Below are 12904 nucleotides of genomic sequence, written 5' to 3'. Positions count from 1 at the left end.
GGGGGGCAGGCTCTTCCAGGCCTTGGCCTCCCTCCATGCTCCACTGCCCACTTGTCCTGTCCGGGCCACTGATTCCTTGATCTTTCTTTTTTACAATGACTCATTTGAAAACCTGATCTCAAAAGGAAATTGTCTGAACACTAACCACGATTGTGAACGCAGGCCTCTGTGAGCACCCACGCTCCACCTGTCACGGGATGTTCTAAAAATACACGCTGGCCCCACCGCATGGGTGCTGAGCTCTGACCCCGCGGGCCCGCCTTCGTTACCTCCCTTCGTGCCCGAGACCCCACCTGGTGCCCACTGGGGCTGGCCCTGGGGCAGCTGGAACGTCCCGGGGGGGCAGCGGGCTCGGGGCCTGGGGGCTAGGGCAGGGTTCAAAGGGCAGGCGGTGGGGGAGGTCAGCAGAGGCCAGAAGTGAGGGGCCAGGACAGCTGGAGTCCTGAGGGAACAGGAGGGCTGTGTCTGGGGGCTGCCCCAGGCCTTGGGGGGGGAANCACTGTGGTGTGGCCTCTGGGGTCACGGGGTGGCGGTGGGCACCGTGTGAAATTCATACAGCGTAAAATTGGGTCTTTCAATGTGTACAATCCAGTGTTTCCCACCGTATGATGATGTCGGAACATTCCAGGACCCAGCCACCACCCTCCCCAGCACGGCCCTCCACTCCCCGGCCCCACGAGCCGCTTCCCGTCCGTGTTCTGGACGCGTCACGCACGCGGACTCACACCCGCGTGGCCTCCCGTGTCTGGTTCCCGCCCTGAGCGTCGTGTGTTCGGGGTCCGTCCGCGGGGCGGCGGGTGTGGGCGCCTCGCTCCTGCTCGCGGCCGAGGGACGTGCGCGTGCGCGGTGGACACGGGCCTCTGTGGACGTGCGCGTGCGCGGTGGACACGGGCCTGTGTGGACGTGCGCGTGCGCAGTGGATGCACCTGAGGGGCGTGCGCGGCGGATGCGCCTGAGTGACAGGCGCGTTAGCCCTGGACACGTGTTTATCCATTCACCCGTTTGTGAGCAATGGATTACTTCCATTCTCGGGCCGTTGTGACTCGTGCTGCCGTGAACGTGTGCGTATTGGTTTTAAGTGGATATTTTCGTGTCTCCTGGGGCTCCTGGGAAGGTGCTCTCGGTGCCACCGTGCTCCTTGGCCTGTGGCTCTGGGTGGTGCTTTCTAGAGGAGTCGCCCGGGGCTGCGTCGCTGCAGAGCCTGGAAGAACCTGTTTGTGGGAAGGGGTTCAGCTTCACTCTGGGACATGGGAATGACGGGCTCCGGTGGGGGACACATCTCAAGCACCTGCTGCAGAAAAGGGGCGGGCGGTCAAACCCGAGGGACGAGGCCAAGCCGGCCGACGCCTGTGGTCAGCTCTGCGTGCTTCCTCTGTTGAATAAAGGTCATTCCTGCCTGCCTTCTGTCCCAGGTGCTGGGGGCAGAGCCCGCTTGAGGGGGATTCCCCCAAACCCAGGAGATTCCTGGGGCTTCAGTGAAACCAGTGGCCCCTCAAGTGGTCACTGGATTGCCAGGCCTTTGGGCTCCGCTGAGTGCCCGACAGCCTTGCTCGTGTACCTCCAAACAACTCAGTTTTCCTGCTGAGCAGAATCGGGGCTCAGAGGTGCTAAGGCGCCCCTGAGTTGTCAGATAATAATCCAGTTGTTAGAAGGCTGAGCTGGGTTTGACCACATCTGCCTGACCCCAAGATCTTTAAAAGGAATGGCTAAGACGCAGAATCACCCAGTAGCTGTGTGTGTTTATGGAGGGAGACCTCAGGACTTCCCACTCCCGGCTTCCAAGTCTGTCCCCCCAGGTCCCCGGCCTGGAGCCTGGAGGGCACAGGCAGGAGCAGGCCAAGGCCACCGAGGCAGGGGGAGGTGCCGTCCTCCCAGCAGGTGTGAGCCCGTAGCTTGGCCAGGGAACTGGAGGCCTGGGGCCAAGGTGGGCAGCACCTAGGCTCAGCTGGCTGGAGGTCGGCCCCACGGCCCCTTCCCTGGCCAGGAACTCTGGCTAAAGGCAACCCCTCCCCACCCCCTGAGGGATTGCATAAGCCACCGTGTGCGGACAGTGATTACTGGAAGTCCCGAGGATTTCTTCATCCAGGGCTTGGCTGGGAGTGGCAGCTGTCTCCCCTTCCTGCCTCCCTGGGTGATTAATGTCCTCAGCCGCTGCCTGCCTGAGGAGCACGGGGGCCGGCCTAGGGGTCGGGCTCAGGGCTCAGCCAGAAGCAGTGGTGGGTGGGGGCCCTGGGGAGCCTAGGTCACAGTCCATGGGGCAGGTGGAAATCGTGTGGGAAGTGCTGTGTGTCTGTTGCCGGCTCCCGTGGCACGTTCCTGGCCCGGTCTGCCTGCCTTCGAGGACAGCAACGTTCTCAGTGGGGATGCTGTGTGTCCTTCCCACTTCCTGGCTCAGCTTGGCCCCTACTCCCCCGGAGGCCTTCCTGCAAGCCCACTCTGGCTGCAGGGGACAGGACCGGCCCCCAGCCTGGAGGTGTTTGCTGACTGGACTTGGCTTCGCAGCCTCCGGCATGCCAGGTCACAGAGCCAGCCCCAAGGGATCCGCTGAGTCTGCGGCTCACCCCGGGGCCCATACAGCAGGAGCAGCCGGGAGGGAATGTGGTCTGGGGGGCCCAGCCTCACTGGAGATCGTCCCTGGAGCCTGTCTCCTTTCTGTCCCAGGTGCCTCTGTTTGTGGCAGGAGCCCCACTTGGTGGCACTTGACACCTGGGTGGGATCTGTGGTCAGAGCTCCAGGCTCATCGTCCCCAGGAGGGGGTGCCGGCAGCGGCCAGGGGCTCCCAGTGTGCTGGAGCGCGGGGCCAAGCGCGGGCCCGCCCTGGCAGCTGAGGGGCTGTGCCAGCCTGCTCGGGCTGGAGCTGAGGTCCGGGCCCCTCCCTGCCCCAGCACAGCCCCTGGGCAGAGCCCGGGAACCGACAGGGGCACCTGACATCGCTGCAACATTGGGGGAGCCTCAGCTCACACCCTCCCATACCAGGGGCCTGCTGCGCTGACCCCCCCGCCCCCACCGGTGCAAGCCTCGCAGGGACTCAGAGGGCGACCTCAGGATGTGCTGTGTCTCTCCCCAGGTCATGATGCCGCCACCGAGGAGCAAGAAGCCCAGATAGACACCCTGCAGCCTGGGTCGTGCAGCCTCCCGATGCTGGCAGCGGGGCCCGCCATGGACGGCGAGTTTCCTCCACACGAGCCCCCGCCGGCGGGCGGCATCCTGTACAGCCCGCCACCACTGCAGAGCCCGCTGTGCGGGTCCAGTGTCCAGGTGAGCCCCACTGTCCCGTGGCCGGCCTCGGGGCAGGAGGCCGCCAGGGCCTTGAGCAGACACGTGCCAGCCCCTGGCCTGGCAGGGAGGGCCCCTCGGCGTGCCCACCTGCCACCAGGTCTGTTTGCCAGGGCCGTGACAGGCCCTCGGGGAGACGCTCAGGCCTGGGCTGCCTGCTGCCTTCACTGCAGGACAGGGGCTAGGGCCTCTGCGACGTTGATTTTTTTTTTCAAGCTTTTCTATTTTCAATTTAATAGGCTTTGTGTCTTAAACAGCTAGGTTTATAGGAAAATTGGACAGAAAGTTCCAACAAGCCACGCTTTCCCTGTTAACGTTTTTCAGTAATGGCCCTGCTAAGTTATCACAGCTGATGGCCAGCACTGACCGTTACCAACCACGGTCCGCAGCGGACACCAGGTCACTCCTGGTGCTGGGCACCCCGTGGGTTCGGACGAATGTCACTGACACCCGCCCACCACCACGGTGTCCTCTGAGATTCCTGAGCTCCGCCCATTCCCCTCCCCCACCCCGACAGCCGCGCCTCCACCGTCCTGCCTTTTCCAGATCATCCTGGACTTGGGAACACAGTGTCGCCTCCTCAGCCTGGCTTCCGCCCCTGAGTGCTGTGCGTCAGAGGCTCCCCTGTGTCTCTGGGCGGCCCGACTGCTCGTTTTCAGTGCCGAGTCACGTTCCCCAGCCTGGGCCGGGCCACTGCGTGTTAATGGATCAGTCACCTGGCGGAGGGCATCTCAGCTACTCTTGGGTCCTGACAGCTGATAAAGAATCACAAGTGACAAAGCCCCCACGGTTTCTGGCAGCTACAAAGAGCCCTGCGGAGAGGAGGGTTCAGAACTGAGCAGCACGTCAGGCCTGGAGCCCCCGCCCGCCGTTTCCTGGGGCGAAACCAGTGTCCCTTCTACTGAAGAAAAGCAGTGTTTCTCAGAGGGACACTTGGAAGGAGAAGGTGCCAGCACACAGCAAGGGTGCACGTGGCTGGGGCTGCCGCGGGGCCTCCTTCAGGAAAGCGTCGGCCGCTTCCTTCCCCTCCGTCCTGCTGGCTTAGGGCTGGGAGGAAGGCCAGGCGGCCAGAGAGCAAGGGTCAAGCTTGGGTTTCAGAGGAGCCAGGAAGTGGGCCACGGGGTCAGGCGGGGCTCAGGGCCAAATGTCAGAAGGACCAGGAGGGGCCCCGGAAAGCAGTTAGGTGAGCGGACCCGGAGTTCAGTCTCCGTCCACAGGTGCCCACGCCGCACGCTCATGTAATGCGCGCGGCACAGAAAGCGTGTAGGTGCGCCATCGCGGTCTGGGGAGGGCAGAAGTGAGTTACCGCCGAAGACGCCACTTCCAGGCCTCGGCTGACGTCCGGCGCCTCCGGCCAGGGTCCTGACGTCGCTGTGTGCCTCCGGTGTCTCCCCTGCCCGTCGGAGCTGTGTCCACACGCCCCCTGACCCTCCGCGCCTCCCACCCCCGCCTCCCTCTGAACTTCTGCCCACGTCATCCCGGCACGTCAGCACGTGCCGTCTGGCCCGTGGCTGTCAGTGCGTGGGCTCCCCGTCACCCCGGTTTGTAGTCTCCGAGCGCTCCTTTGCCGTTCTTAACGCCACTGCACGATTCCTCCTCGTCAGCATCCCGTAATTTGCTTAATTATTTCCCTGTTGTTGGGCCTTTGGGGTAATTCCAGTTTTCTGCTGCTATAAATAGCACCGCGTGTCCAACCTTCATGGATTAGGCGGCAGGTGTCCTCCTGAATCAGAATTCCTGGGTCGGGAGGAGCACTGAGTAGGGTCACAGATTCTGGGGCTGGGGCTGCACCCCCTTTACGGTGGCCCGTGATGACGTCCAGGATACTGATGCTCCGTGGACGCGGGACCAGACATGCTCAGAAGCTGGAGTGGAGGGGGCACGCCTGGGCGGCCATGGGGACCCAGTGCGAGGTGCCTCTCCAAGCCCGACTCTGGCCCTCTCCTCCCCAGGCTGTACACTGAGCCTGTCCCTGGCGGGCCACCAGCCGTGAGGCCCATCCACCCCCCACCCCCAGGCCAAGCTCGTGCTGACACTGGAGGTGTGCACGGGCAGTGTGGTCAGGACTGTGCGCCTCTCCACTTCATCTGTCCCGGCTGGGCTGAACCATGGTCAGGAGGAGGAGACCTAACCCAGCACTGTCCGTGTCACGTAAGGTGGCCTGATTTAGCAAATGAAAACGTAGACGTTTTCATGAAACGTAAGCTTCGCGTAAACACAAATGGTATTTTAGTGTGTATGTTTTATACAATAATTACACTAAAAGTTGTTTGCATTTATCAGAAATGCCAATTTCTCTGGACACCCTGTGTCTTGTTTGGCAGCCTTGTTTTATCTGCTGCCCTAGCAGAAGTGCTGTGTTCCTGTATCAGCTTACAGGTGGCCCGCGCAGCCTTGGATTAATGTCCCAGGGCCCGGCTCTCCCCAGGAGACGCCAGCCTCTCCGTCTCCACCTGGAAACCCCCGGGCAGACTCCAGTTGGCTGGAGGGGTGAGGCATCCATCTCTGGACCAATCATGTCCCAGGGGCCTGCCCTCTAAAGGCAAAGACATACCTCTGGCCGTAAGTGGAAAATCCCAAGGAAACCTCTGATTGGCTGGCTGAGGTCAGGGGCTCATCTCTCCACCAGTCATGTCCCAGGGGCCTGCCCTCTAAAGGTGTAGCCACCCTTCAGGCCTCAAGTGGGAAAGACCAAGGAAGGCTCTGATTGGCTGGCTGTGTGGGGCCCCTGAGCTGGGGGAGGAGGGGCCAGGTAGACAAAAGAAGGAGTGACCTTCCACCTCTGGCTTCCCGGCTGAGGCCCCAAGGTCCTAGAAGCCACAGCAGAGAAGGTTGAGCAAGTGAAGGACCCCCACAGCCTGGAAACCCCCGGAAGCCTTGAGGCTGGCTCTGCCCGCTGTGTGCCCAGAGTGGCTCACGATGCCATGTATGCACCTGGTACAGTTTATACCAGTTCCTTTAAGGGGCTGAACGTGGTCTGAGATCGGGACTCTGCAGTGGAAGCGTTCTAGGAGTGCCTTGGAGGGGGAGCCTTCCAGAGGTTTCCACGGGGATTCTTCCTAAGTGTCCCTGCCACCAGGCTTCGTGCTGGAGCTGCCATTGTCTCAGCCTGCGCGGCCCCTTCGCGGAGTGTGTGTCTCTCCTTCTTACCTTCTGGCTCTGGGGCTGGACATCTGGACACCGACCGGCCCACGGGCGGGGTGGGGCGGGGAACACACAGTGATGGGAAGTCAGGGCCAGCTCCTCCCTCCCAGACGCAGGCGCCACAGACGGGCTCCTGGTGTGCCGGGCCGTCTGGGCTGGTTCCGGGCCAGCCCTCGGTATGGGTCCCGTGAGCTAGCCAGGGCACCGGGGAGCGGGGCCCACGTGCACCAGTGGAAAGGCCGCTCCGCGTCCGTCTCTGGACACGCCGTGGGACACAGCCAGGACACGGGGGCAGCGACCGCAGCCAGCAGGCCTCTCCCCGGCGCTGGTCCCACACGGGCCACGCTGTGGGCTGGGGGGGCCCTGCTCGGTAGGCGTGCGTGTCAGGGTGGGATGTACACGGCCCCCCACCCCCACCCAGTGCGGGGCCCCTCAGGCCCCCTCTGACCTCAGGCTCATCTTCTCAGCCTCCCATCAGTGCTTCTCAGGGCAGCCTCCCCAGTGCCCCTGCCTGGGCCCCACTCTAGGCCCAAACAGGCTTGACGGTTTCCAGAAGCTTCCTTGGCCAGAGGGAATTCTCAGAAGGCTGGGCTCTCGGCCCCCCGGGAGGGGCTGGGGTGGGGGCTGGTCCTTGGTGCTGGAGGGAGCCCTCTAAAGTCCTCCTTGCCACACGGGCCCCCTCGGGGCTGGGAATCTCCGGCCAGTTGGTCTGGAGGCGGGTCATGCACACCACATGCCTGCGGAGAGTGCATGGCAGCAGCTTACCAGGCCCTGGCCTGGGCCCTTCCTTCACGGGTGTGGATGCGTTCTTCTCTGTGGGCTCTCCCGTGCAGATGGGCAAACTGAGGCCCCGAGCTGATAAGTAACTCCCGGCTGACCCCAGTGGGACACCCTGGCAGGGGCGGCGGAGCCCTCACCCCTCCTCCCTGAGGAGCCCTGCCCCGGCTGACACGCTCGCTCTCTTCCAGAACCCCATGCTGCACTGCCCGTGGTGGAGCGCCTTCTCGGCTGCGCCGTACCCAGCCTTCTCCGGTGAAAGCCAGTAAGTCCCTCCAGCCCCGGGGCCCGAGCACCCCCCCCATGTCCCCCTCCAGGGCCTCCGTGGCTCTGCAGCCACTAGTCGAACAAAAGTAGAGCCTGTGGCAAGTGAGGGGCTGAATTCGGGGTCTGGCTGCGGGGGCTGTGGGCTGGGCCCTGGCCACGTGGAGACAGCTGACACTGACTGGTGGTGACCTGTCTTAGAGCCCGCCCGGAGAAAGGGCAGAGGCGGTAGGGACGAGGGGGCCAGAGAGGGCTCTGTGGGTACCCTCTGGGCAGGGGTGACACTGGGCAGCAGGGGAGAACCTGGGGGGCATAGGAGCTGGGAGGGCACCTTCCTGCAGAGGGCACTGGCGAGCTGGGCTTTGAAGAGTATGTAGGAGCTCGCCAGGGGAGCGGGCCCAGAACCAGGCCAAGGAACAGCCTGTGCAAAGGGCGCAGAGCCCGAGCCTTGAGGCTTCTCCGGGGCACTGTGTCCCGGGACAGGGCACGGGGGCCTCTCCTCTGAGGTGAGTGCCTCAGATGCGGAGCCTTCCCTCAGGCTCCTGATGGCTCCCCTCCCCCCTGCCTGCAGCCAGTTCGTGAGCTCCACCTCCTGCATCGTCAGCCAGCCCTGCGCGGACGCCGGCTACGGGCCCTCCGGCGCCACCCCCAGCTTCCTGCCAAAGACAGGCGACTTTCCTCAGGTAGGACTGGAGCCCGAGTCGCCCTCCGATCCCCACGTGGTCCAGGAGGCCCCCCGGCGCGCCCTGGTGGCCTCGGCCGGGCTCTGGGCCGCGTGGTCCAGGGCTTGTGCTTGGGAATTGCTGGGGCTCCCTCTGCTGCAGGCCTGGCCTCAGACCCCCCCCACCCCCGAGCCACAGCCACGCCCGTGTGCGTCTGTCAGGGTGGCCTCCAGGCAGCCAGAGAGCTGGGCTGGGCCACACCTGTCGCCATGCTGCTCGCGGCCCTCTGGGCGGCGTGCTTGGGAGCGCGTGACCCGCTCTTCCCAAACCTCAGCACCTTCCTCTTCTGTGCAGAGGCCCCACGCCTGCTCCGTCTGGGTGCCGTAGTGTCTCGGCAGGGGTCCGCCGCGTTCCCCGCGCCCCCGGCCAGAGTCCCGTCCCGTCGTGCGCAACCCCTTCGTGGGCATTCGTGTCCCAAAACAGCCATTTGAGGAGCATGACCCACCCAAACTGCGGGGGGAGATTCGTGTGATCTCGTTTTTGGGGAATCGGGAGGACCGTCCCCGGCAAGCGTGGCTAGTGGCCCGCATCTCCTCACGGCCGCCTGGAAAGCAGGCGCCGCAAGGGGAGGCTTTGTGGGCTCAGGGGGACGCTCTGGGCAGGGGGAGGGGAGGGGCCCAGGCACCATCTGAAGCTGGGGCTGCCAGCAGCCGGGCAGCGTGGCCTCCCTGGGAAACGGGGAATCCACGGCGCCAGCGGGTTCGCTGCGGCACACAGTTTGGGAACTCTCTGGCTTGGAGGGACCCAGGGGCTCGGCTCCCCTGAACCTTGGTTTTCCCTGTGCAGCGGGGACCTGTGAGGCCTGCCAGGCGGGGGCCTGGGGGGCTGTGGCTCAGACCCGCCGGCTCGAACCCCCTGGACCCAGACAAGCCCAGTTCAGGGGCCCGGGGCCTGCACCAGTCCCCCAAATCCAGGTCCACCAAGAGCCTCAGAACGAGACCTTGTTTGGAAGCAGAGTCTTTGCGGTTGTCCTTTAGTTAAAGATGGAAATGAGGTGATCCCGGGTCAGGACAGCCCTGAGCCGGAGATGAAGGAGGCGAGACACAGACACGGAGGAAGCCGGTGACCGCTGAGGCAGAGGGAGCCACGCGGCCACGAGCAGGGTTGCCGGGAGCAGGGAGACGCAGGAGGGGCCTCCCCTGGAGCCTCCCGGGGATCGCGGCCGTGACACCCCCACTTGGCCTGTCTGGCCTGCAGGGGCCCGGAGCACGCCTGTCTGTTAAGTGCTCCCTCTCCGTCTGCGACACTTTGTGTCCACCCGGGAGACGATCTGGCCAGGCCTGGAGGAGATGGGAGCACAGGGGCCCCCCCGGCCCTTGGGGCGCAGGCCTCGGCTGGCCCCCAGACCTCCCAGGGTGAGGGGTCAGAGGGAGGGGGTTGGGAGGTCCCTGTGGACGGGGACCCACCAGTCACCGACGCACAAGGGACGCCGTGGCCCCTCTGGTGGGCGGCTGCTGTCNCCCCCAGGAGCCCTGGCCCCGCCCCCAGGCCCCCCTGCCCCGAGCCTGCCCAGAGCCGACGCGGGTCCTTCTGGCACGACCCCTTGGGGCCACCGCACCCGTTTCTCACCACGTGTGTGCGGGGGGGCGCTCAGCCGCGTCCATCCCACAGATACTTCCTGAGCACCTGCTGAATGTGGCGGGAGCCCACCCTGCCGGGGGGCACCTTGAACCCAGAGCTTTCCTCTAAAGCTGCAGAATCTCCTTCAAACAAAATCTCACCCTGTGCTGAGTGTGGGATTGGACAGACGGGAGACCAGAGTTCGGGTGGGGTGAAGGGTCCTGAGGCTGTTACCTCCGTCACCTGCTTGGTGACCCCTGGGGCTGTGGGCCAGGCCAAGCTTGGGTTCCAGGCCCTTCACAGCTGAGCCTCAGCCAGTGGACCCACCGCAGACACCCTCCGCTCCTGACCGCGCAAATGACATCACCACGGTGACGGGCAAGGGGACAGCCTCAAAGACGTCCCCGTCCTGACCTTGGGACCGGGGGCCTGTCCCGTCATGCTGCAGAGGGGACCTTGTCAAGGCCCCCAAGGCAGGGGTGACCCTGGGTGCCTGGGGGGCCCAGCGTCCTCACAGGGTCCTCACAAGAGGGGGGCAGAGAGGTGGACCCCGTGCTGCTGGCCGTGAGGATGGAGGAGGGGCTGTGGGACCTGGACGTGCCCCCTGTGGAAGCCAGAAAGTGGGGCGACGGCTCCCTGGGGCCCCAGGGGGGACAGAGCTCTCCCCTTGGGACTTCCAGAACCGTGGGGTAATGAACGTGTGCTGCTATAAGCCGTGGGCTTCTTGGTGGTTTATTACAGTGCCGATGCGCCCCGTGACGCACGTGTGGCCCATGGCACACTCTAGAAACGTCCTCACTGTTGTAAAATCAGAAGGAATTGGAATAGAAAATCCAGAGCTGGGTGGGGCCAGGAGTGAATATAAACCTATAGGCCTTAATGTGCCTCCTCCTAACTAAACCTGAGCTCTGAGTTTCCCAGCAGCCAAAGCAAAAAGAGAAAGGAGATGAGCTGTGTGACTCTTGTTGCCTGCAGAGAGAAAGCTTCTCTCCCAATGTCCTTTTAGGGACCAGAGCAGCCCCTTGGGGTTGGCATCCCACCCCCATGTCCCCCGGGACTTGGCTCCCGGTCCTAAGGTCGGTCTGGGCTCTGGCTTTGCTCTCAGGGACCCTGTTCCCTCTGTTGCCGCTGGGGCGGAATCACTGAACGTTAGGGGTACCAGGTCCCTCCCCGGGTTCTGCACGCAAGCCAGACCCAGGACCATTGGTGGGGTCCTTGGTTTTTTTCGTTGTTTTTCAACTTTATTCTTAAGTATACCCTGTGTCAAACATGAGGCTTGAACTCATGACCCTGAGGTCAAGAGTTGTGTGGTGCGGCCGCCAGGCGCAGCGGGTTCCTGTTTTATAGACACCCATGTGGGGCCTACATCCTGGGGGACCCTGCTGTCAGGAACGCAGAGGGCCGAGGCCAGCCCCCACTCTCAGGCAGTTCTGCCCCGCGGGGGGGGGCTGGCGTTCAGGGCCCCGGCACCCATGGAGTATCTATAAATTTAAGGTTTGATGCTCTTTTCTGTCTGTTCGTGAAGGTTTTCGCGACAAGATGACTTCCAAAGCACTTTAGGTCTGTAGCGAGGTAACGGCACCAACACTCTCGAGCACCGTCACGCGCTTGCCCGGACTCCTGGCCCGTGACCGTCGGACGTAGCCGGGGTCCATTATCACGGCACCAGTGACCGAGCCAGAGCGCCAGGGCCGCGGCCCCCAGGCCTCTGTAGGGAGCTGGCGAGTCGCTGCCGAGGGCTCCTGGCACGGGCTGGCCTGCGGCCCTCAGGCTTGGGAGCGGTTCTGTGCTGCCCTCGGGAGTCCCTCAGACGGGGCGCCGCGTCCTCTGCGGACACCATCTCCAGGCCTGCTGGCGTTGGGGCGCCCCGCCCCTGACGTGCTGACCCCCGGCCCTGGCGTTGGGGCGCCCCGCCCCTGACGTGCTGACCTCCAGTCCTGGTGGTGGCGCGGCGCCGGCTCCCACCATGTCTTGCACCTTAGTGGCCGCCACCGCGGCGTCTGTCTGGCAGACATTGCTGTCCTTGCTCCGCTGTGTGGAGCAGCTGGAGGTGTGTCCTAGGGAGAGCTGTCCCCTCCCTTACTCTCAGCCACAGTCAGGTGCTACCGCGACTAACTGCTTCCGCGTCGGCCGTCGGGAGCGTCTGTCCCTCTGTGTCCTGTCCCGTAGCCGCTAGGGATGGCCTGGGCTCACTGCCTCAGCCTTCATGCCACCTGCTTCCCCAAGGAAGGGCCCCTTCTGACGTGCCTTAGTGAGGTGGACAGTCGGGCCCCGCGTGGCCCCCCCAGCCCAGGAGCACTGTGCGTTGGCTGTGAGTGCTGGGCTGTTCATTTGTTCTTTACTTTTAGGTGAGACGGAATTTGCACATCACACAATTCACACTTTTAGCAGGTTCTCAGGGTTGTGCAACTATCACTTCTATGTAATTCCAGAATGTTCCGTCACTCAAAAAGGAAACCCCCTTACTGTCCGTAGATGAACCTGTTCTGGATGCTTCACACATGCGGACTCACACCCCGCGTGGCCTCCCGAGTCCGGTTCCCTCCCTGAGCGTCGTGTGTTCAGGGTCCGCCCATGGGGCAGTGGGTGTGGGCGCCTGGCTCCTGCTCGCAGCCGAGGGACATGCGCGGGCGCGGCGGACACTGTCATCTGTGGGCGTGGACTTGTGTGTGTCCGTCCATCCCTCGTTGGGCATCTGGGTTCACACAACGTGGATTTTGGTGATTGTGAGTTGTGCTGCTGTGAACATCCGTGAACGGGCTTCCATGTGGACCTGAATCCGACTGGGGGATGGCGTGTGGGGAAAGGCTGAGGTCAGGGCCGCGGGTGAAGGACTCAGCTTCGCAGAGCCCCCCTCGCATGCCTGCGGCCCTCACTGCCCCGCCCCCCAGGCCCTCCCCTGTGTTCTCCCCGCACTGGTACCTGGGGTCCTGGTTGTGGGCGTGATCACCCCACCTTCCCTCCCTGACACCCCCAGGGCTCATCCTCACGGCTCCCCCGCACACGTGTTCCCTGGGAGTGGGAGCTGCCCTGACCCCTCCTCCCAAGGCCACCCGGACCCCTAACGCCTCAGGGGGAGGGCTCTTCTCTACGCACCGAGCCCCCTCACTGTGTTCTGGGGGCGGGTGGCCCCGGTGGGTCCCGCATCCACCCGACGAGGA

The 12904-nt window shown here is 64.1% G+C and overlaps 1 protein-coding gene across 1 annotated transcript in view; it reads left to right on the top strand.

Moving 5' to 3' along the window:
• The first annotated feature begins 3071 nt into the window (after nucleotides 1–3071).
• SBNO2 (strawberry notch homolog 2) overlaps nucleotides 3072–12904 on the top strand; it is a 34319-nt gene continuing 24486 nt past the window's right edge. The window contains 3 exon segments of the mRNA XM_077760641.1: nucleotides 3072–3258; nucleotides 7389–7462; nucleotides 8033–8144. Coding sequence (XP_077616767.1) covers nucleotides 3139–3258; nucleotides 7389–7462; nucleotides 8033–8144 — 306 coding nt within the window. The 5' untranslated portion in view covers nucleotides 3072–3138.

This window comes from Crocuta crocuta, unplaced genomic scaffold (genome assembly GCF_008692635.1).
Source record: "Crocuta crocuta isolate KB4526 unplaced genomic scaffold, BGI_CrCroc_1.0 scaffold443, whole genome shotgun sequence".
Lineage (NCBI taxonomy): Eukaryota > Metazoa > Chordata > Mammalia > Carnivora > Hyaenidae > Crocuta > Crocuta crocuta.
The sequence above is the reverse complement of the archived record's forward strand: the minus strand, read 5'-3'. Positions and strand labels throughout refer to the sequence as shown.